The sequence below is a fragment of the Vidua macroura genome, chromosome 3 (genome assembly GCF_024509145.1).
Source record: "Vidua macroura isolate BioBank_ID:100142 chromosome 3, ASM2450914v1, whole genome shotgun sequence".
NCBI lineage: Eukaryota > Metazoa > Chordata > Aves > Passeriformes > Viduidae > Vidua > Vidua macroura.
Genome location: NC_071573.1, coordinates 94,972,681 through 94,993,980, shown reverse-complemented (window position 1 = coordinate 94,993,980; position 21,300 = coordinate 94,972,681). Strand labels below are relative to the sequence as shown.

Sequence of the window (21,300 nt, the reverse complement as noted above, 5' to 3'; positions counted from 1 at the left end):
GTTCTTGCCTATTGAAAACCTCTCCTAAATCTGATGTCTCTGGTACTGTTCAGCATCAGAGATCAGTCCATTTGGTAAGAACTGCTCATACCATTAAAAATAACTACCCCTTAACAGAAAATTAGCAATAAAGGAAATTCAAGCAAAAATATCTACTACTAGAAATGTATCTTACCTATTAGAGTTTCAAACTGCAGTAAGACTTACACTCACCATAGCCATAGTATAGTCAACTTAAAAACCATATGGTTATTTCTTGACAATGTCTTCCTGACAACATAGCTGATGGAGGAACTGTACAGGTTCATGTGGTCTTTTGATTCTGATTAAGCTTTTCATTTAATTTTAAAAGAAAAAAAAAATCACTTTCCAGCTGAAAACATGCAGCACTATTAAAATATTCCTACTGTGCGATGAGCTGAAGAAACACCGTAACACTTGACTTTCCAGGAATTCCTCAGTGACAAAAAGGAGTCAATATTTTCAGACATGAGAACAAGCTGCAAAAGGTACCAAACAAGTTCCATTACTAATTCTTGACAATTCATGCCTGGAAAGTGTGAAGTACAAATATATCAGAAAACTGAAAAAGTACCAGGTGTCTACAGTTTGACATCACATAAGGAAAGCAAAGTGTAACTCCCAAGAAATACAATGCAGAACACATGCTGACTACTGATACAAATTGTGAACATCCATGAACATCCATGACCTTTCTACTACTAATTTTACAATATGAGTAAGGAGCCTGCTTCAAATAAATGCATTTTTGACACCTATGTATTAAATTGACACCATGACTGAATTCATATTACATACATAAGCAGACTATCCACAAACACACTAAAATAGCACTGCAGATTTATAAACATTCTGGGATTGGCAACAGGACTTAGCATGACTTAAAACTCCATTAGGAATACAGACTGTAACAAAAGCATGCTGAAGAACGAAACAAACTAAGTTCTGAACAACATCAGAAATGTTCCTTTGCAGCAACAGCTTCCTCAAAAACATTTCTGTGAAGAATGCTTGCCACATACTTTTGGCTACTTGTCATCCATACTGTAAGTACCCCCACCACATTTCTCATTTGGTTGCCTCCTGCCTACTTAAGTGGAAGTTGGGCAGTAAAAACAAAGTAAAGTGGCATTGGGAGCATTGAACTCTGTGAAGCTTGCAAGTTGCCCTACTTGGTCTTTGTCTCTCCTACAAACAGAAGCTTTCCAAAAATGGAAGAATCAGGAACTTCTTCTGAAACCACCCTATGTGCAAGATGTGCTAATATGCTATTTCTGCTACAGCAGAAGGAAAGATAGTACAGCAGAATGGAAAAGGACAGAAAGAGCAGACAGAATGATAATCTTCATGCAGAACATATGGACAAGGCTTCATTAAAATGTTCAGTTCATCTCTGTTAGTGAAGAATTACTCTCCAATATTCAAATGGATTTAAATCCTTGAAGTCTTTTTTATCATGCAAGTACCACATCTCCTATGAAGGGCACAACAGGACATTTACTTTAAAATATGATCATAAAAATCACAGAACTGTTAAGGCTGAAAGGGATCTCCAGACACCACCCAGTCTAATCCCAAAGCTCAGAACAGGATCAACTAGAGCAAATTGCAGAGGGCCTTGCCTAGTAGGGTATAAAAATCCCATTGCATGGATCATCTCCTCTTCCCTAATCATGGCTGGACACTCTTAACCAGAGACCTTCAAGGAATCACCCAAAAAATAGTGACTCTTAAAAAAGAGATGACTGTGTTTATCAGGACCCAGAGCAATGGAGTGTAAAAGCATTTTAAAAGACTGTTACAGACAAAGTATTAGCTAGATTGCTATTCTTACCAGCTAGCAGGTGGAAGACTGATGACAACTTCAGGCCAGGAGCTGCTCATTCCTTTAAACCATGACCCACAAAGCTTACTTTTCCTTTAACTATACAGGATAGTTTGAGTTTCATAGTTTGAGTCTTCTGGATTCTTTCTGAAGCAGTTACTCAGCTGGCCAAACTGATGAACAATTATTTTGCTCTGTGTTTATTTGGCCTAACACAGTGATTTTTGGGTCATGGCTCTGCAAGCCTCACAAAGACAAAGGCATTCAGTTTGTATTTCAGCCACCAGGGCAAAATTCAGTCTGAAGTTATGCGGCCTGATGGCATGCAAGGTATCCTGTTTTGCCTGCAGATTAGACACCGCTCCAGAGACCTCAATGTACACAAGACACCAATGAGCCTCTGAGTGCCCAAGACGTACTCAGTAGCGATGATAGTGCACTGAGTACAGGTCCCTGTTAGAGTAAACGGAAATGAATACGAAGAACCTCCAAGGATAATTAAATTTATTAACCTTGACCTAAACTTCCCAATACAAGCAAAAGACACACACACACACTGACCTCAGAAAAAAACAAAACCGCCAATCATCAAGCCCCATAGCCAAAATGGCACAAGCAAAACAAAAAGGAATCAGCTGAAAGCTCAAAGACCCCAAACCATTGCTAGAAGTGGCAGAGACCAAAGGCTTGAATTAAGTCAAGAGAGCTTGTGTGCGTGTACAACATATTCTAGTCCTAAGGGAAATGAATAGCTATTTAGTCATTAACGTCAAAATCCTCTTAGTAGAGATCACTTAGCTGCAGAGAAGATTCCCAGATTTGGGATACCAATTCAGAAACTACCAATAGATTAAAATCAAGGAAGAGAGTAATTGTAACCACGACAAAACATTCCATGGCAACTGAAGAGGGTATAATTTTCCCACTCCCCCTTATTTTTACCAAAAACATTCAAGCTATGCAGGGATAGGAGAAAAAGAATGATGCAGTGACATGCAATTACATTCTGTGCAGCTTGACAGTTCAGATCATCTAAGAAGTGTATCCAGCATCTAAGATGGGATGCTTTTGTTAAAGTCAGGAGAAAGAAACATAAAATGTGATTTTCTTGCTATCAGCAAGGTCAAAAGTTTTGCCAAGAGTGACGTATTTCCATTTCACCATGGATTTATCATGGGAATAGCAAAACTGATCTTTCCAACTGGGGGAAAAATAGTGAAATATGTAGAATCCTAGCTGTGATCAAAGTACAGTTTTAAGTACACAGGAATGGGTACAGTATTTTGCTTTGCATTCCCAGTCTGCAAGCAGTCTTCATCCTGCAGGTGAAGCTATGGTAACAGGCTCTTACAACACTAGCTAAAAGATAAAAAAAGGATAAAAAAGCAAGGACTGCAAGATCTGCAGCAGAAAATTCAGGCTGAAGCTGACTGTCTCTTTTAAGAGGCACTTGTCGACAAACGCAGAAGCTAACAGTTTACAAGATTTTGTGTTTAGTCAAAGAGGAGGCTGTTCTACAGATCATTGACTACATCTTCAGTCTCCATACTTCAGACTAAATCGCATCTATCTATGAATTTATAGTGCTTCCTTCCAAACAGCACTGCTATTTTATGACATGCTTTCTCGAGGAAGACACCAAGTAATTTTTCAGCTTCATATTTCAGGACAGAATTCACTTGCATCTTAAGGCCAGAAAATGTACTACTTGATCTTGTCCAAATGACTGTGAGAAGTACTTTTATATCTACCTACACTGAGACCAAAAACTTGTATCTCAATACTTTTAATATACTTCAAGACTCTAGAGGAACTCCGTAATTCATATGAGGTTTTTTTCCAGTGCCTAATTGCCTTTGGCATAAGACACATACACACAGACTACGTTTGCTACTCAGATTTGAAAAACTTCACTGTTTTCAGCATTGGCTCTTTTTCTTCCTCTCCTTACTAGGTTAAGGAATTCTACATTATATAGGAATATGTTTCCTATTGGAAATTTCCCTACAGGTTAGAAACCTTGATTCTGAAGTCTCTTTTGGCCTGGAAAGCAGTCTCTCAGCCTCACACACCTTACTTTTAACTATCTGCCTTTGTCAAGAGAGCACTTTTTTTGAACAAAGGCTGTTCATCCCATTTCTCCCACAAGCTATGATAAGTTACTTGGATGCTGTGAGGTTTTTCTGGCTTTGTTTTTTGAACTACAAAATTCCAAAACTAAGACTGAGTAGAAACACCATGGTGAAATGCTGATATCACAAACTGATTATTTTAAACTTGACTAGCTCCTTAGACAATCTTTTAGTTCTACATGCTGACAAAATTTTAGTGACATCTTGAAGGGAAAAAATTGTACAGGTCTTCACAGGATGTCTACACAAGGTGGGAATGATCCTCTTTACAATTTACAATTGATCTCATTGACATTACACATAACAGATGGTTTTAACAGCTAAAGCTATTATTACATATTTAATGGTGAAAAGAATCCACATGTACTATTTGGGAATGAAATAATGGAAGGATTTAGTTGTATCCAAGGTCCAAGAATTCTGTGCTTGAACTACTAGGTATCAGCTGCATCTCAGTATGGCTGTTAACCAAAACATCACAGGGAGCTGCACAAGAAATGTGGATGCTATCATTTTCTATCTAGTGTGTAATAGTAACTTCACAATATCAAGGTTTGTCTCAAGACCACTGATATTATTCTCACTGAAACAGCATCTATTAGTCTTCAACATCCCATAAGACAAAAACAAAAATCAGATGCTAATTGCCCTAATTTTACACCTGTCATATTCTTTATTACAGGTTCGAGAACCACAGTGGAAAAAAAATCCAGTTTTGTGTTCTAAGGCAGTAGTTGATAAAATATGTCTCCATTTATCTTTTTACTTAGCATTACTTTTTATAGCACATGGAAACCCACTTTGTTATCTAAAACTCAGTAATATAGAATTCTCCTGTCTGTGAAACAACTTTTGAACAGCTCAAAGCAGCTTATTTAAGCATATGGCACATATCAGTAGAATTGAAAGGGAGGAAAGGAAAAGAATATAGTGATTAAACACCCCATATCTACGTATTCACCTAAATTAAGCAGTTATTACAAAGGGAGAGTTATTACAAAGAGAGATTGAACTGTGAGCCTCCAGACCAACGCAGTTCATAGCAATTGCAGACACAAAACAGTAACTTATTGCTAGAAAAAGCCAACATTTATTTTCTCTTCCTAGCTTAAAAGAAACTTATTCAGTTAGACCAAGCATGGTCTCTGTCACATTGCAGTTTCAAATCAGTAAGACTGGTCTTACATCTATCAGCCAATTCTACATGACTTGTAGTTCAACAAGAATCTGACTAATAGATCATGCTGTCCTGTCTCAGCAAAGGTTTTAGAGATCTGTCAGCAGGCCACCTTAATTGCAGCCACAAGCTCCTAGACATCTAATAAACTTGACACGACAAAGATGATAAGTTCATAATGAGAACACCAGGATTTTGTTCTGCTGTTCATAAGAACCCCATCTCCCTTGTAGTGAAACCCTGCAAAATGTGTACTGCTACTGCAGTCCTGGGAAAACAGAGCATCTTCACTATAGTTTCAATTTGTGCATACTATCCATCTTCTACAAAACTTAAAAATATGTTTCTCATACTGCATCATTATTCTTTTCTTACTTGGCAAAATCAAACAGACATCACTGAAAACATCTAAAGATATCTCATACACCCTTAACAAAGTTCAACTTTGGTGACTATTATTATTAATAATCATAATTCTGGCCACTGAGTTGAGCCAACTGTAAACTACAACTGCACAAGACTGTCAGCAGTGTCCTGGTGTTGCATCCCGGGTTTGGGTTCAGATTAGGGGTTCTGGTGTATGTTAGCTAGCTGAGTTCTGCATACCCCCGTGCACCCCCTGTGTTCCTCCCCCCCCCCCCCACGGTGGTCAGCTCCGGGTCTCTTACTATTGGAGCTAGCCCACGCCACTCCTGTAACCACCCCCCTGTCCCCTCCGGACGGTTTGGTGTCTGTTTCCCCGTTCCCGTGACCCCGTTCACCCCGTGTCCGCCCCTGCCGCGTTCCCGTTGGTTGCCGTGGTCCATGTCACCGCCACGGCGCCTGTCCCCATGGGGCAGGAGGGCCCTTGCCCTCTCTGTCCCACATCCTGCGCTTCCCTGGTCCCATTGCCATTTCCCCCAAGCGGGCGCTGGGACCGCGGGTCGCAGTCTCTCCGCCGCAGCTCACCGTGGCCATTAAAGCCTTTAAGCCTCCCTCGTGGGTGAACTGGACATTCCTTCACCTCTCTACCAACGTCCCTCGCACATGGCAGTAGAAAGCGTGGCCGGCCCACCTCCCCGGAGTGCACAACACTCGGGAACAAACAGCGAACCTGGTCTCTGGAGGGAAGCGGTGCTGCTCCAAGTGCCAGAGCTGCCCGGAGCCGGGAGAAACAACAGCAAGCCGCACCCTGGCAGCCAGGAGAGCCCACTGTGTTCCAGAGGGCATGAGGCACAGCTGGGCAAGGGAGGGGATTGTCCTGCTTTGCGCTGCTGCAGCCCCATCTCAAATCCTGTGTGCCGTTTTCAGTGCTACAATGTAAGAAACAGAAAAAGCTCTCTGGATAGAGAGCATCCAGAAGAGACCTACAAAGATGGTGAAGGGCCTTGAGGGGAAGCTGCATGAGGAATGGCTGAGGGCACTTGGTCTGTTCAGCCTGGAGAAGACTGAGGGGAGACCTCACTGCAGTTACAGCTTCTGTGAGAGGAAAGAGAGGGCAGACCCTGATCTCTTCTCTGCCATGACCGGTGACAGGATGCAAGGGAATGGCCTGAAGTTGCGTCAGGGGAGGTTTACATTGGGTATCAGGAAATGGTTCTTCACTCAGAGGGTGTTTGGGCCTTCCCCAGGGAAGAGGTCACAGCACCAAGTCTGACAGAGCTCAAGAAGCATTTGGACAACTTGGGCACATGGCGTGAATACTTGGAGATGGTGCTGTGCAGGGACAGGAACTGGACTCCAATGATTCTTGTGCTCCCTTCCAACTCAGTGTACTCTGTAATTCTACGAGACGTTTTTACTCTCTCTTCTGGACAGATCTGGGGAAGGGAAGGTGGAAGGCTGTGCACTTATAACATCATTGCTCAGAGACCAATCTGAGGCCAGCACTGGTGTAAAGTTTCAGAAAGTTTAGATCTTACTTCAACCTAAATCTGGATGCAAAGAGCATATGGCTAAAAGTGAAGACTTAACTATGCCACACATTGGCTAAAGTTATATGTTATGGTAAATGATAGTAGTAGTGTGGAAAACAGACATCAAAATAGCTGAAAACAGTAAAAATCAAAAAGCAAAACACAAAAAACCCACAACTCATTCTGACTTTGGACTGATAAACAAGGATGTTTTCGTTATTGCTGAGCAGTCTTAAGGCCCTTTCTGTTACCTACCCTACCAGTGAAGAAGTTGAAGAAGGAATTGAGAGGGGATACATCTGGAGCAGCTGACTCAAACTGTATGTTGACATGGTCAGCATATAAAGCTGGGGGAAAAAAGGAAGGGGGGAATGCTCAGAATGATGATGTCTGTCTTCCCAGGTCACCATTACAAGTAAAGGTGCGCTGCTTTTCTGGGAAAGGCTAAACACCTGCCAGCCCATGGGAAGTGGTGAATGAATTCCTTCTTTTGCTTTGCTTGTGTGGATTTTGGTTTACTTATTAAACTGTCTTCTTCTCAACCAAATGAGTTTTCTCACTTTTCCTTTTCTGATTCTTTCCCTCTTCCCAGCAGCAGGTGAGTATGTGAGAGGCTTTGCTCTGAGGTAATAGATTCCAGAAATCTATTTTACAACAAGAGCAAACCTAGTGTTGAGTGAAAGGCATTACACACTGAATGTTTAAAAAGGCAAAATAACTACAAGCAGACACACCTTAATGACACACACTGCCACCTCCACCACTTTTACTAAATAACACAGATTCATACACCTGCTCCTGAATATAATCACTGCATACATGCTTAAACAGTCCCACCTTCCCTTGGGGACCATCCTATCTCAATGCAAAGTATGTAAGAATTGCTCGAGCTTCCTAAGAACAAACCAACCCTACATTAACACACTCCATCTCCCAAAAAACCCCAAAATCCCAAACAGCCACCCACACAAAACACAGAACCCTAAAGACCACATCATGTCAGGCTCTGCTCCCTGCGAGCATGCGCTCCACTTAAAGACTTTCTAAAGAAAAGGCCATTGGGCCTATAATTTCTGCTACTTTCACTATCGTTTTGGTCTTTCTCCTTGACTGCATTTCTCATCCAGGCATAACACCAAGGTCAGCAACAAAAACTTTTTTTCCCCCCTTCCACAAAAGGTTTCAATGGCAGAGTCAAGTATGCTTAGTCTAGTGTAAGTTCTACATTAAATCACAAAAAACCCAGTTATTTGTAATTTAGCCAATGACATTCCAAACAGAATTTACATCTTGGTAAGCTGTAATAAATCTTTGGTCACATTTGGGGGGGAAGCAAGATACTTCTCACAAAAGAAAAAACAATGTCAGGCATCAAACTCCACTTGCAATTAATATTTCCCTTACTGATAAACATATATGATGAAAGAAAACACACACACTTTAAAAAAAAAAGGCCTCTATCTTTTTTCCCACGAAAGCATCAAAGTATTTGCCAAAATTATGTTGTGTTTGAAAAACAAAAATAAGAAAAGGTTTTGAATAACCTCAAGATCTCTAAAAATCAATGCTTATCTGAAACTAGAAAAAGGGAAGAAATGGTGTGCTTTTCTGCAAGAATTAATATGTTTAATATGTGATATAGCCATTTAGAAAAAAACCCAGCAAAACAAAAAAAGCCCAAAACTAAGGAACTGCAATCTCATTTCAACAACCATTATAATCCTGCCCCAAGTCACCTGAGAGATGAAAATAGCACTCCTTGAAGCAATATTCTCTATTTAAAACTATTTGTTACTGATGTCTATCAAGTGTCCACATTTGCTTTCCAGTTTAATCTCTCCAATAGGAAGTCTCCTGTTGTCCCAGTAGATCACCCCTTGTACAGCACAACTTTTGTATCACTTTTTACTATCAATTATATCAATAATGTACACTACACCTTCATCAATACCTTAACTCTACCTTTCAGCAGCTGGAACATCACTCTCTGTACAACCCTTTATGAAAGTGTTATTTTGGGCTGGCACAAACTTTCAAGAATGATGACTAAAGTCTTCAAGATGCAATTGTCAATGTTTAACGTCAACAAATTAGGAGTTCAGCTGTCCCAGACAGGATCAATACCTTGTTGATAACACATAGAATGACAGTGGTAGTACCTCTAGCCCTGTCATGAATCACTGGTACATGAGCAAGTGAAAAATGAAAAGCAAAAAAGCCCCACAAAACTAAAAAAAATAAAAGCACTTTCTCAACTACTTCTGTCGCACCCTTTCCTGGCAGAGTGAAGTGCATTTCATTTACCAGCTCTACTGGCTTTTCACTATTTAGATTCTCTTCACTGACAATTAGACCCATGACCTACAAGCTGTTGACCATCCCATTTATTCTGTATTACAGCCCAGTTCAGACAAAATAAAAAGCTTAATTGTTCTAGTGTAATGCAGACAAAAATCCGTCTTCTGCATTTCATGGTACTCTTACAAAAAACCAGCAAAACTAACCTTAAAAAGAATCAGCTAAACCTTCTTTCTCAGCTCTTTTATAGGACATCTGTCCTTTCAAAAATACATATTGTTTCACAACAGAAAGTCAACAGTTTTAATATATGCTACGGGGCTGCAGAGGCTGATCAGATGAGGTTCTAAACTCTTCCAGTTTTCTTATTTCCTCCCAGGGGAGCATGTGACATCCTTGTATTTCTCACTGTATTTTCTTCCCAATCTAAAGTCATGGCTCCTTAGAGCGGCTGAATAAAACACAAACTATTTCCACCTTTACATAGTAAAGTTAGACACTCAGCGTGATCATTCTAGCTTTCTCTGATACCTACCAAAACAAGCAGCTCTTTATCTGACCTTCCGTTTTAAACAATCTGAGAGCTTTAGAATTCAGTTCCCCCATTCTCAGCTCTAGAGCCATGCATTCATTCACAAGTGCATGAACTCACTCTTCCTAATTCACTTTCTTCCAGAAAACATCAATTTGTAATTCACATCCCCAGAAGCAAAACAGTTATTCCTCCCTTTCTCACAACGAAATCTGCATCTAAACTACAGTGTACTACTGTGTATTTAAACCTCCTTCAAACGATCTCTACTTGCAGTCTGTCAGTAAAGAGCTTAAACATTAACTCTTGCTGATCAGTTTCGCTCTCAAATTGTTATCCTCCCATGAAGCATTCCAGTTTCAGGATGCTGGAACTGTCTATAAACGCCAAAGCTAAGCACAGGATGCAAGCCTTCAGTTCTCTGACAGCTCTGCTCTACTCGACACCCCTTAAGAACGATATATTACTTATGGAACATTTGTATTTTGATTATGGCGTTCTTCTTGTGCCGTGTCTTAGAAAACATTTAGATAAACGGAATAGACTGAAGCTATGCTTAGATAGCAGATATCTTATTCTTTGCAAGCACATTACCACAGTTATTTCAGAAGTGAGCTAACTCACTTTGAATAAGCTGAAATAGAGGGTCACTAACAAGTAAGCATGCATGTGTGTGCGTATTGAGGGAAAAAAAGGTGTCATCTTAAAATACTTTGTGATTAGAGAAGTAGATTTTATTTACTCTCTCCCAACCCCCAGGCAGGAATATTCGGCAATAGAACCCGCCCGGCCCTCCGAGGCAGAGGGGCCGGACAGGAGGTCGGGAGGGCTCAGCCCCGGAGCCTCCGCGGCCCCGCGCACCCAGAGCCCCGCCTGTGCGGCGGTAAGGCTCCGCTGAGGCCACTTTTGTCCATCCGCCTCCCCCCGGCCGGGCTCGCCCGGCTTCCTTCTCACCGCCTTCCCCCGCGGGAAGGGCACCGAGCAGCGGAACAAGCGAGTCCCGCGGCGGCAGCGCGGTGCGCCCGGGCCGGAACACACCTCGGCTGAGGGCAGCCGCGCCCGGGGCCGTCACCGCCGCCCCTCGGCTCCCTCCGTCACCAGCCCCGGCAGCAGCGCGGCGGGATCAACCATCCCTCCACCCCTCACGGCGCTGGCTCACCGTTCCTCCTGCTCCCGGCCATGGCCCCACGGCCTCTCCGAGACGGCCCCACGGCCCCGCGCCCGCTCTCCTTCCCGTTGGCCGCCGCGCCTGTCGGTCGCGGCGCTGGGCGCCGCCATTGGCGGGGGCTGCGGGGGGGGGGGGGGGGGGGCGTCCCCGCGCCACGCGTTGGCCCCGCCCCCTCCCGCCCCTCCCCAGCGGGCGCGATGCCCGCGGGCTCCGGCAGGGGGCGCGCGGCTGCGCAGAGCCGGCGGGGGCGCCCCTGCCGCGCGCGCGGGAGCGAGGGCGGGGGTGCGCGCGGGGCGCGAGGGGCGGGGGAGCGGCGCGCGGCGGGCGGGCGAGCGGCGCGCGGCGGCCCCGGCGGGTGAGCGGCGCCGGGGGACGCTGGGCGCGCGCCGCTGCTCCCGCTCCCGGCTCTCCTTAGTCCTGACCCGCCGCAGCCCGCACCCGCCGCGTTAATAATGCACTAGAATGTCAGCGCTGAAAAAGGTAGGGAGGGAGGGAGGGGAGGCAAGGGAAGGGGCCGCCGTCGGGGCGGCAGGCGCGCCGGGCTGCTCGCGGGGCGCCTCAGCGCGAGCAGCGGAGGGAACGGGCGGGTGTCGGTGCCGCGGGTCCGCGCGGGGACCGCACCGTCGGGGACGGGCGCCTGGGCAGCGGGGCGAGGGCGCGCCAGCCGCGCCGTCGGTTGTGGTGTCGTCCCCATCACCGGTGCGTCCCGGTGTCGCCGTGGCGAGGGTCTCGCCTCGGTACAGCCCGGGCAGGACGGCTGCGCGGCGGAGTGCCCGATGCCTGAGCGGGGCGGCCGCGGTCTAGCACCCTCCCGTGTGACCGGTCTGCTCGGAGGGAGCGGCGGGAGGGCGATGCTGCGCGCGGAGCCGCAGTGCTGGGGCGATTTAAATTTTGGCAGCGCGTGATTCTGGGGCTGCCCTGCGAGGAGGGGCCGGGCAGCCGGGGCTGGCAGCGCACCGCCGCCTGCTCCGCTCCCCGCTTTCCCTTCCCGACCGCCGTGCCGCCCCGGGGAGGGTGCGGGTACGTCGGAGCGGCCGCGCTGCTCCGCCAGGCTTGTCCCCGTCCTCCGGAGGGACGGCCCGACCCCCAGGGGCCGTGGGGCGGCAGCTCGGCAGCCGAGGAGGGGCGGGCGGCAGGTGAGTCCCGCACGTTCCCCGCGCCGGCTCTGCGCGTCTGCCACGCCGCGGGCGCGCCCCCGGAGCGCGGGGGTGGGTGCCCGGCGCATCTGCTGCGCTGCCCTCGGTCACCGGGCGATCACGGGTGGCTCTCGCCACGCAGAGGCCGGCGTTCGCGGGCGGGTTGGCTGAGCGCCTCCGCGGCCGTTTGAAACACCGTCTGCCGGAGAAATAAAATAATTACCCAGTGTCATAATGAGAGCGCAGCGCGCCCCAGCCCGCCTCGCCTCCCGGAGCGGAGCCGGCAAGCCGCCCGGCGTCCGCCCCCGTCGGGGCGGGCGGTCCCCGCCGGCCCGACCCGACCTGCTGCTGTGGGGCCGGTACTGATCGGTCCGGGGCAAGGGAGTGGGGAGACCCTTCCAGCCGGCGGGAGGTGCAGAAAAGGGGCTTTCTTTTACCGCCCCGCTTTCTGTCGCCTTCGTAACCTAATTCCTGCCGCTGCTGGTGTCCCAGTTCTAACATCGGTGCCGGTGCCGTACAGCTTGGCGTTTAGCCATAAATCCATTTATAAGTGCTTCGGCCTCAACTTCCCTTAAACTTAAAGGGTTCTAATTTACGGCGACAACCTACTGTTTGTTTCCAATTTTGCTTCGTTACGGCACATTCTTACACAGGCTTAATGTGCCATGGGAGCAGGTGATACTTGAATCTCTTCCAAATTAAAGCCCCGAGAAGGGAAGTGCTCCCGTCACCTTAGGTGGTGTGAGCCCAAGATCACGGCTGTGAACGCAAGTGCCCTTCTTAGCCCTAGAGTGTATTGTAACTATTTTTTTTTTTATTCGTATCTCTGCTTCACAGTAGCAACACAAGCGAAGCACTAACAAAATATAAAACACTGGATACCTCCAGCCATTTAGGTAGTAGATGACTGCAAGCGGGCATCCTGCGAGGAGCAATGGTCACCTCAATGTGACCGAGTGCAGATCCAAGTGCAGATGATGGAGAAATCTCATGTGGAGTCTTAGTAACTGAGTGTTTTCTACTGTGGGATGTGTCAAGGGGGCATACTGATGGTACTGGACATTTTAAAAAGCAGCTTGAGGTAGAGCAGAGTATGGACAGTAATATTTTATAATGCACGTGTATTTGAGGTATCAGCCATTCACATCTCTGGTTTGTTGCATTTCCATCTTTGTGTTTTATCTGGAGAACAGGTAAAATAGGAAGAGTAGAAGTTTTATATTTCTGTGCTTTCTGCAATATAGCAATACTTTCAAGTAATTTCCAGCTGGTTTGCACAAAACCCTTCATTTCAGAACCGCAAGTTTTAATTTTACTGTCTGTAGTTATTTTTACAGTGCTAAGCTGATCATATCATTTATGTTTCAAAGGTTCTTCCCCCTATCATTTTGCATGCTTTTCAAAATGTGTGTTATGTGGTTAAAATGGACTCAGACAATGTTTAATAGTTTTATGAATTAGAATGTTATACATTGGAGATTTAATTCTGAGTGCTCAAGGCAGACCCTGTATGATCTGACATAATATTTCTAAGTTAAAGAATGCATTTATTATGCCATTGTTCAGTAACACATGAACTAAAATCTAGGATTGTCAAATAAATTTGTTGATTTTATTTTAGATTTCTTTAAGCTTTTCATTTTAGTACTACAAAGTGCTATTTGCATTTAGTCAGTCATATATCTAGTTTGCACTGGAATGGTATAGGGCATACCTTCTAATAACTTTTTAGAATTTCCAGTCCCTCTGAAATGAGTTTAAATTCCTGGTGCAAATTGAAATTACACTTAGAGTGAAGTCATAAGTGCTTTAAGCAAGCATTTAACAATCAGCAAACATAGACTACTCTTGACAGAGGTATTGAGCAGAATGTGTTTTGTCTATGTAACACATAAAATCACAGTCAAATCCAAGACTTGCTGAATCAATGGTAATAACCATAATGACTTAATGGGATTGGGATTTCACATTTGTGCATGGCAGGATCCCACAAATATTAATAGTGATACTGTTGGCAATGCCAAACTGTTGGTAACAAAGTTACCAAAGCAAGACAAAAATTTCAAGGTCCATTGTGGCAAACTAAAAGTAATATTCTAAATGAATTCCAATACATGAAACAATTTATTTCAATAGTAATTGGTACATGTGATATAAGAAACATATCCCTGAATAGAAGGATTCATACCTGGTCCCGAGGAAAGCTTGCATGTCTAGTTTCCACTGTGTCTGAACATCAAGCAGCATTCTGCCCAGAGGGTACCCTCTGCAAGCTCCCCTGAACATTGCCTGTCCTGGTCCACTTATTATGTCACAGTTATGAAAGGGTTTTTTGACAGCAGATGTTCTAGTAGGAAATATTTGTAGATGCAGTCTGGATGACTGAATTTCAGCTTGATTGTGAGCTTTGCCTGGCTAAATTGTGGACTTTGGTGTAATCATTGGCATGGCTTTTTTATGCCTTAACAAGGATGGTAAAATGCTACACCTGCCTTTGGCAAGAACTTTTTTTCCCTGTTTGTAATTACACATAGTCAAAGCAATTTCCTTGTATAACTACGATATTCCTATGAGAAATTTTAGTAATAAAAAGAACATAACCCCTCAAATAACCTGCTGATTTTTTATGAGGTATATCATTTGGGGCCCTTTGAATCTGCATCAGTCAAACAAAAACAGCTGTTTTGGTTCTACTCCATGAACAAGACAAGTCTTATTTGCTGCTTCACTTAATCAGTACAGTGAATTTGTTTCTATCTAACCATGCATGGTGAATGAGAGGACCACTAATGCAGAGAGTCACTGTTAGCCCATCAAATGTGCTTGTATTTAAGGAAGACTTTCAGTTCTTAGAAATGCATTACATGGGCCAAAATATCCCATTGAATTGAAAATGTTCTGTTTGCTAAATGGGTAGTTTTGTTTGAATAGCTACATAGCTACAGAAAAAAAAAAAAATATACACATATTAGTTCAGTTTGCCTTGCAAAAATTCATAGTCATCCACAAACCATATGGCTCTCTTACCTCTAGTAGAGAAATAGCTCTCAGCATGGCAGATACAGTATGTCAACAGCTATGATCAAATATAAGTAGAAGTGGGCATGGATGAATCAGAATCTCTTTTAAAGTAGACTTGCTGGAGAACACAACTTCCCATATTTCAGTCCATATATATCTCCATTATAGAACTACATTTCCCGGAACAGATTATAGTTCATCACAACTACTTTCTGTTGGAGAGGCTGAAATGATTCATTAAAGTAAAATAAGTACTCTTCCCATGATACTTATTTATAAAATGTCAAGTAGCAGTTTATTCATTTAGTACACGCTCGGTTGTGATGGGAGGATAGAAATCACTGCAGTTAGATTTCTCAATCAGTATTTCCATGCATGCATATATATTTGGTCTCACTTTGCTTTTATCTGTTTCTCATTGTACTCTCTTAAATACTTCTTTTGTGCATAAAATGTACTTATCTTCCATGCATTTTCATTCCATATTTGTCATAATTGTCCTTGCCAGTTTTGAAAATGAACAGCAAATAACTTCCAAAATGGCATTGGCCTTAAGCCCTCTAAATTTTTTGTGGCTTTATAAGCATATGTTCCTATGATATAAAAAGACTTTATTTCTATTTTTGATAGTAAAGGTAGCATCCACCAGCAGTTAGCAGAAATACATGAGGTATACCATAGATGAAGGCTTTTATCTCACAAGGGGAATCAATGTCTGTTATCTTCAGGAGATGCTGCAACCACTGTGCATAGATAAACTGACAGTAGTGGAACATCTCCCAAATATGATCAAATGCATAAATCCAACAAGACAAAAATCAGTAATTTAGAGATTCAGACTTTGCACAAATAGTAGAAAGCTTAAGTATACTCCAGAGCTTTCTGTCTATCTATAGTTCCCCATCTTGGGTCCTTCATAGCTTCTCCTTCTCCATGCAAAATTCTTCCACCACTCTCAATTTTGCATCTTCCATCTTAAATACCCTCTTTAAAAAGTAAATTTGTTATGTCAGAAGAAAGAAGGGCATCTTAATGTTGTCAGATTGACCTGTTCTCATTTTAAACAAAAAAGTTCTTGCATTTCAAAGTTTATTCTAGAAAATTTAAAGGTTAAATCTTGATAATGACATTGAAAGCAGTTAGGAAAACGTAAAACTAAGACACAGATTTAGGGAGAAACTGAACACCACTCTATAGCATGGTGGTCAATTAAGGTGTCTCTGATACGTATTTCATCTTGGAAGCTTAGAGGCTGCTTGAGCAGTGTTCAGCCTCTGGCATGCTGCCTTTCAGAGGAAACAACTTCTCTGCATTGTCCTGGAGAGGCAGCAGGTCAGTATTGAGAAAAACAATTCAGAACTATTTTTATTATCTTTCTCCTTTAACTGAGGTGATACTGTATTTTCAGTAATCCCTAAGGTGTGGTGAGGATGCAAATTAATCGTTTAGGCTTGTCTGGAATCTACTTTCCCTTAGCATCACATTTTTTAAAAAAATGCTGATTTTCTTAATGAAATTTATTTTTGTGCATTGGAGGTCAACTGAATAAGTTTCCTGTGATTCTTTGCTTCTTGATGCTATGGCTTGTATTGTGAAACTTTTAAATGCCTCAAAAAATGTTATGCAAATTACATATCATAAGTCTCCAGCAATTCGCCTAGTTTTGCAACTGGATAAGCTGGTGACGTTTCATAGAAAACAGACACAATATTATTAATGATGCAGATAACCAAGTTACCCTTAAAGGAAACTTTGTCCAAACCATTTCCCTCTCATGTGGTGGCTTTTAGAGCTCATGCAGCTGCATAATACAGAAATATGCTATTGTATTATTCTGTGCTTTTCTGGCAATGAGGAGTAGAACGAACTTCTCAGCTTTCACGCCTGCCTTCTGGTTTCACAAGTAGCCTATAAAAATAATACTGAACAAATAGCTTCAATTGCCACAAGTGGGAGGTTACTTTTTAACCTCTTTTTTTCCCCTGAATAGCAGACAGTAGTGAAAGAATCTCAAGTAGTTACTACACCTTTTATTCTTGTACTCTAAAAATAGGGGAGCAAGGAAAAAACCCCAGAGGATCTTCCGCTTCCACGTCCTTGTTGATTTATGGATTAATAAGTCATTGGGATATAAAGCTAAAGAGCATAAACACTCTTATTCTCTCAAATTTGTCTAAGCAGAGTCCAAGTAAGATAAAAGACAACAGTTTTGCCTCATTCATGCAGAGTGAAATTCTTACCACATAGCATCAGTATAAGGCCACCTTTATCCCCTGTGCAACAACAGATTACACTTAAATCAACAAATATATTCTTTAGTTTTAGAATTTGATTACAATTATCTTCCCTGATGAGCAGAAAGGAGGACAATGCTTGCTTTTATTCCTTTGACTTACTTCCTTTGGTCTTGCAGCATTTCAAATCCTGCATACTTGAAGCTACATGAAAAAATCTTTTTTTAATGCTAGAAAAGAAAATGGAAAAGTATGTCCAAACGTCTTGAAAAAACTATGTATCTATCTCAATTCTTAACCAGGCTTCCTCATGATAACACAATGCAGAGGAAATAACACATAGACTTAAGAATATGTGGGGTTTTTTTAATTGGGCTATGAAGACCATCACAGCAAGAAGATGCTGAGTATCAATGAGAAGTATTAATATCCTCCAGCTGGGAAGACGATGGGCTCCCATTGGTAAGAATGACACAAGCTTCACCTTCCCTCTGGAGGAGAGCTCAAGCCTCTCTGATGTTTTAAGCCCTTTCTGGCAGCAGGACATGAGACTGATCTTTTCTTTGATGGCAAATTGTGGCTTTGTTATCTAGCATGTGGCCTGGTTTTGGACTATTTTGGGATTACTTTTGCCATAATGTTTTACTTAAAGGTAAGGAATTGAAAAAATATGATTAAGTGTTCCTGTTATGCACTGTATACATGATAAATTTATTTTTATTTGAGTCTGAAATTTTGATCTCACTCATTTGAGGGTCTGTTTACACATACTGTCACTTAGGAGTAGCTACTATAGCTTATATTCATACCACAAAAGTCCAAAATTAGTTTTCAGAGCTAGATAAAATACTGGATTTAAGAGAATAGCTTCAATAGATAATAGATTCATTTTTAAATAACTAATGTAAATTATCTTTTTCTTAGTAACTTAACAGAAATTTAAATACACTCTTTTCCTTTCTGGAATTCAAATAAACAAACTGGAATGCTCTTTCCTTCCCCTCGAGTTTTAGTAGACTGAGAAAACAAAATGTTACGTGTGCCTTAGGCATGGCTCCTTCATAACAGTTTATTGAAAATCCAGTTTACTACAATTTGTAGATCAGAGTAATTTTGTCACAAGGTCCTGTGGTTTATAGCATTATATGCAGAAAAGGCTGCAGTACACAGCAGAATGCAGCATTACTTTTGTTGCCAGTCCTGAAATGCATTGGATTCTTAGTGTCTCCCATCTCAATATATGTCAGCTCTTATTCATTATGCAAGAGGTAAGTATAGCAAGTGAGGTGTTTCAGAAGAAATTACTTTTTGTGAAGTTAAAAAGGCATGCAATTAGTTATGATATAATGTACTTTTATAATAATATAGATGGTAACTAATTTGATAACGGTTTTCTTAAGTGATAATTTATAATGTACTCCTTAAAAATCTTAACATGACACTTCTAAGGGAGAAATTGTTTCCATGATACTTTTCAGTCTCATCTCCTTTAGTAAAATGATGCATTCCTATATTGCACTGACCTTTCTCACAAAAATTTGAGTTAACCTTACACTGCAAGGTTTCAGCTGCAACAAGATTTAGAAAGTTATATATTACTTTATGAATTCAAAGGCACATAGTGACATTTGAAAGTTAGGAAATAGAGGACCAAAGTATTAAAACAAATCTAAATGATAAATTAAATATTTTGAAGTTGTTACTTTTCAAATTAAAAACTGATAGATTAATTTTGGGTGCTTCCCAGAGTTCTTCTTTTTTCCTCCTTATAAATGTTTCTCTACAGCTAAAATAGCTTGTTAAAGGTGACAGAAATCAGTGGAAATATTTTTATGTCCACCAGTAAAATACCTCATATAGTAATGTGTGTTAAGTCTTGAGGTAATTTATAGTGCAATTAATGTTCTTTTATATTGTTTCATTTTGAATTATCTTTTTTTACATGTATATTGTTTCATTTTGAATTATCTTTTTTTTACATGTATTTCTTTTTCCCACCTTAATTATTGTATTTCAAAATACCTTTTTCATTTTATGGTGCTTTTTGGTATTGTGCATACCTGAGTAAATGTCTCATCTGATATATTATTATTTTTATCATGTACTGTGCTTATGATTTAGAGCAGTGTGGAAGTTTCTCCAATACTCTTAGTTGTGGATAAGTTATTCAGCACACTTACTTTGCTAACCAGTGCCAGGTCTCTGATCAATTCCCTGGGATTTTTCTATTTCTTTTTACTTTCCAAAATTGTCATGAATTGCTATTCTAAAAATGATGCAGAAAAGCAAAATACGAAGCTGCGAAGCTCAGTGTGTGCTAGGCTGTAGAATAATGCTTTGATCAATAAAATGGAAAAGTTTCTCCTATATAAGCATATCACATTCAGATGGCATTCTCTTTAAGGAGCTTTCCTGGCATGTTTGTGAGTAATCTTCTATTTAGTTGCACTCCTGAGTAATGTAATACATTTTTCTTTTCATTTTTTAAAGAAAGATACAAATGCCTTTTCTGAACTTTGTTTAATAGAATATTTTCTCTGCATTTGTTAATTGCTTTAAATTGCACACCATTATTTTTAAAACTTTGTGACACGCTTCCTAATTGGATAGAATTTTGTTTAAAATGTACTGACAATTGTGCATTTGTTATTCCAACATGGACACTGAAGCTTAGCAAAGTAGTGTGATACCTGAGAATCACAAGAACATTCTGATTACAGACTGGAAATGAAATCTAACACTTTGCTTCGCTACAAGAACAATCGGTGCTCTAGGTACAGCTCGTTAACATTTGTGTTTTCCTGCACTTCATGTTGCTGTCTATGAGCTGGAGGGTGAACAGAACAGGAACAAGCCCAGGTTAATGTTGAAAAACGGGAGAGTTATTATGGAGGGGTTTAGGGATGTGTGTGGTACTGCTTAGCAGCAGAAGAAAAGAAGACAAATGATCAAGAATATAGATAAAAGTGTCAGAATGTAACACTGGAGAGATCCTAATAGTGCAATACAGGGGATGACTGTTTTGGTTACCTTGTTCTGGTTACATGTAAGGGACAAAAACAAAGTTCATAACATCCCTTTCCTGAGGTATCACATACATTTTAGGAACTGTATCATGCAACATTGACAGACTTTAATGTTTTCATGAGTATAAGAAAAAATTGCATGGACTATAGATAAACAGACATCAGTATTGCATAATGTATCTTGATATATAAAAAATTATAGAAAAGGGTCAGCTGATATGAGGTAGCTGCCAGGATACATTTGGATTTTTCTTTACTTGGAAAACAGATTGCCCGTAAAATAGGGTAACTTAGATTAAAAAAAAACCCAACAAAATCCAAGAAGATGTTTACTGAAAGAAAACATTGTTCTGCTGTTAACTTCAGTTGCATAATGCTACATAGTGATGAATAAAATTTGTCTCTCTTTTTCAACATCTTTCATAAGGCTTATCCAAGGTACCCTAAAGAAATATCTTGCTTATTATTATCACTAAAATTTGCCATGAAAGTTGTGCTTCTCTTGACCAATGGCACAAACTTTTCCCGTGTTTCTGAGTTGAAAGCACAAGGAGCAAAGTATTCTTGGCAGCCAGGCTGTTCCCCTGTGAATTCTCTTCTGAAAGACATCAATGTCATCATTAGTTGTCTTATTTTTCCAGAGCAAAACATAAAATCCTCCAGCCTTGTCCTCCCTTCATAAATATGTCCAGCTCTTGTAATCACTACCACTGGTGAAATCCCATCTGAAAGATTTGCAAGAAATACCAAAATTAAGAGCAATGTATGTGCATGCAAGATGTCCCCTTTATGAAGGAATGATAGATAAACTGAAATACTGTTCAAAAAAACCTTA

General features: G+C 41.7%; 2 protein-coding genes across 5 annotated transcripts in view; one reads left to right on the top strand and one right to left on the bottom strand.

Moving 5' to 3' along the window:
• ERICH1 (glutamate rich 1) overlaps window positions 1-11,160 on the bottom strand; it is a 76,245-nt gene extending 65,085 nt beyond the window's left edge. For all 4 annotated transcript variants that reach the window (XM_053974277.1, XM_053974274.1, XM_053974276.1 and 1 more), the window contains exon 1: window positions 11,040-11,160. In XM_053974277.1, coding sequence (XP_053830252.1) covers window positions 11,040-11,061 — 22 coding nt within the window. In that variant the 5' untranslated portion in view covers window positions 11,062-11,160. The remainder of the gene's footprint in view (window positions 1-11,039) is intronic.
• Window positions 11,161-11,419: 259 nt separating this feature from the next.
• Window positions 11,420-21,300, top strand: part of DLGAP2 (DLG associated protein 2) — a 448,267-nt gene continuing 438,386 nt past the window's right edge. Inside the window, exon 1 of the mRNA XM_053973318.1 lies at window positions 11,420-11,528. Coding sequence (XP_053829293.1) covers window positions 11,511-11,528 — 18 coding nt within the window. The 5' untranslated portion in view covers window positions 11,420-11,510. The remainder of the gene's footprint in view (window positions 11,529-21,300) is intronic.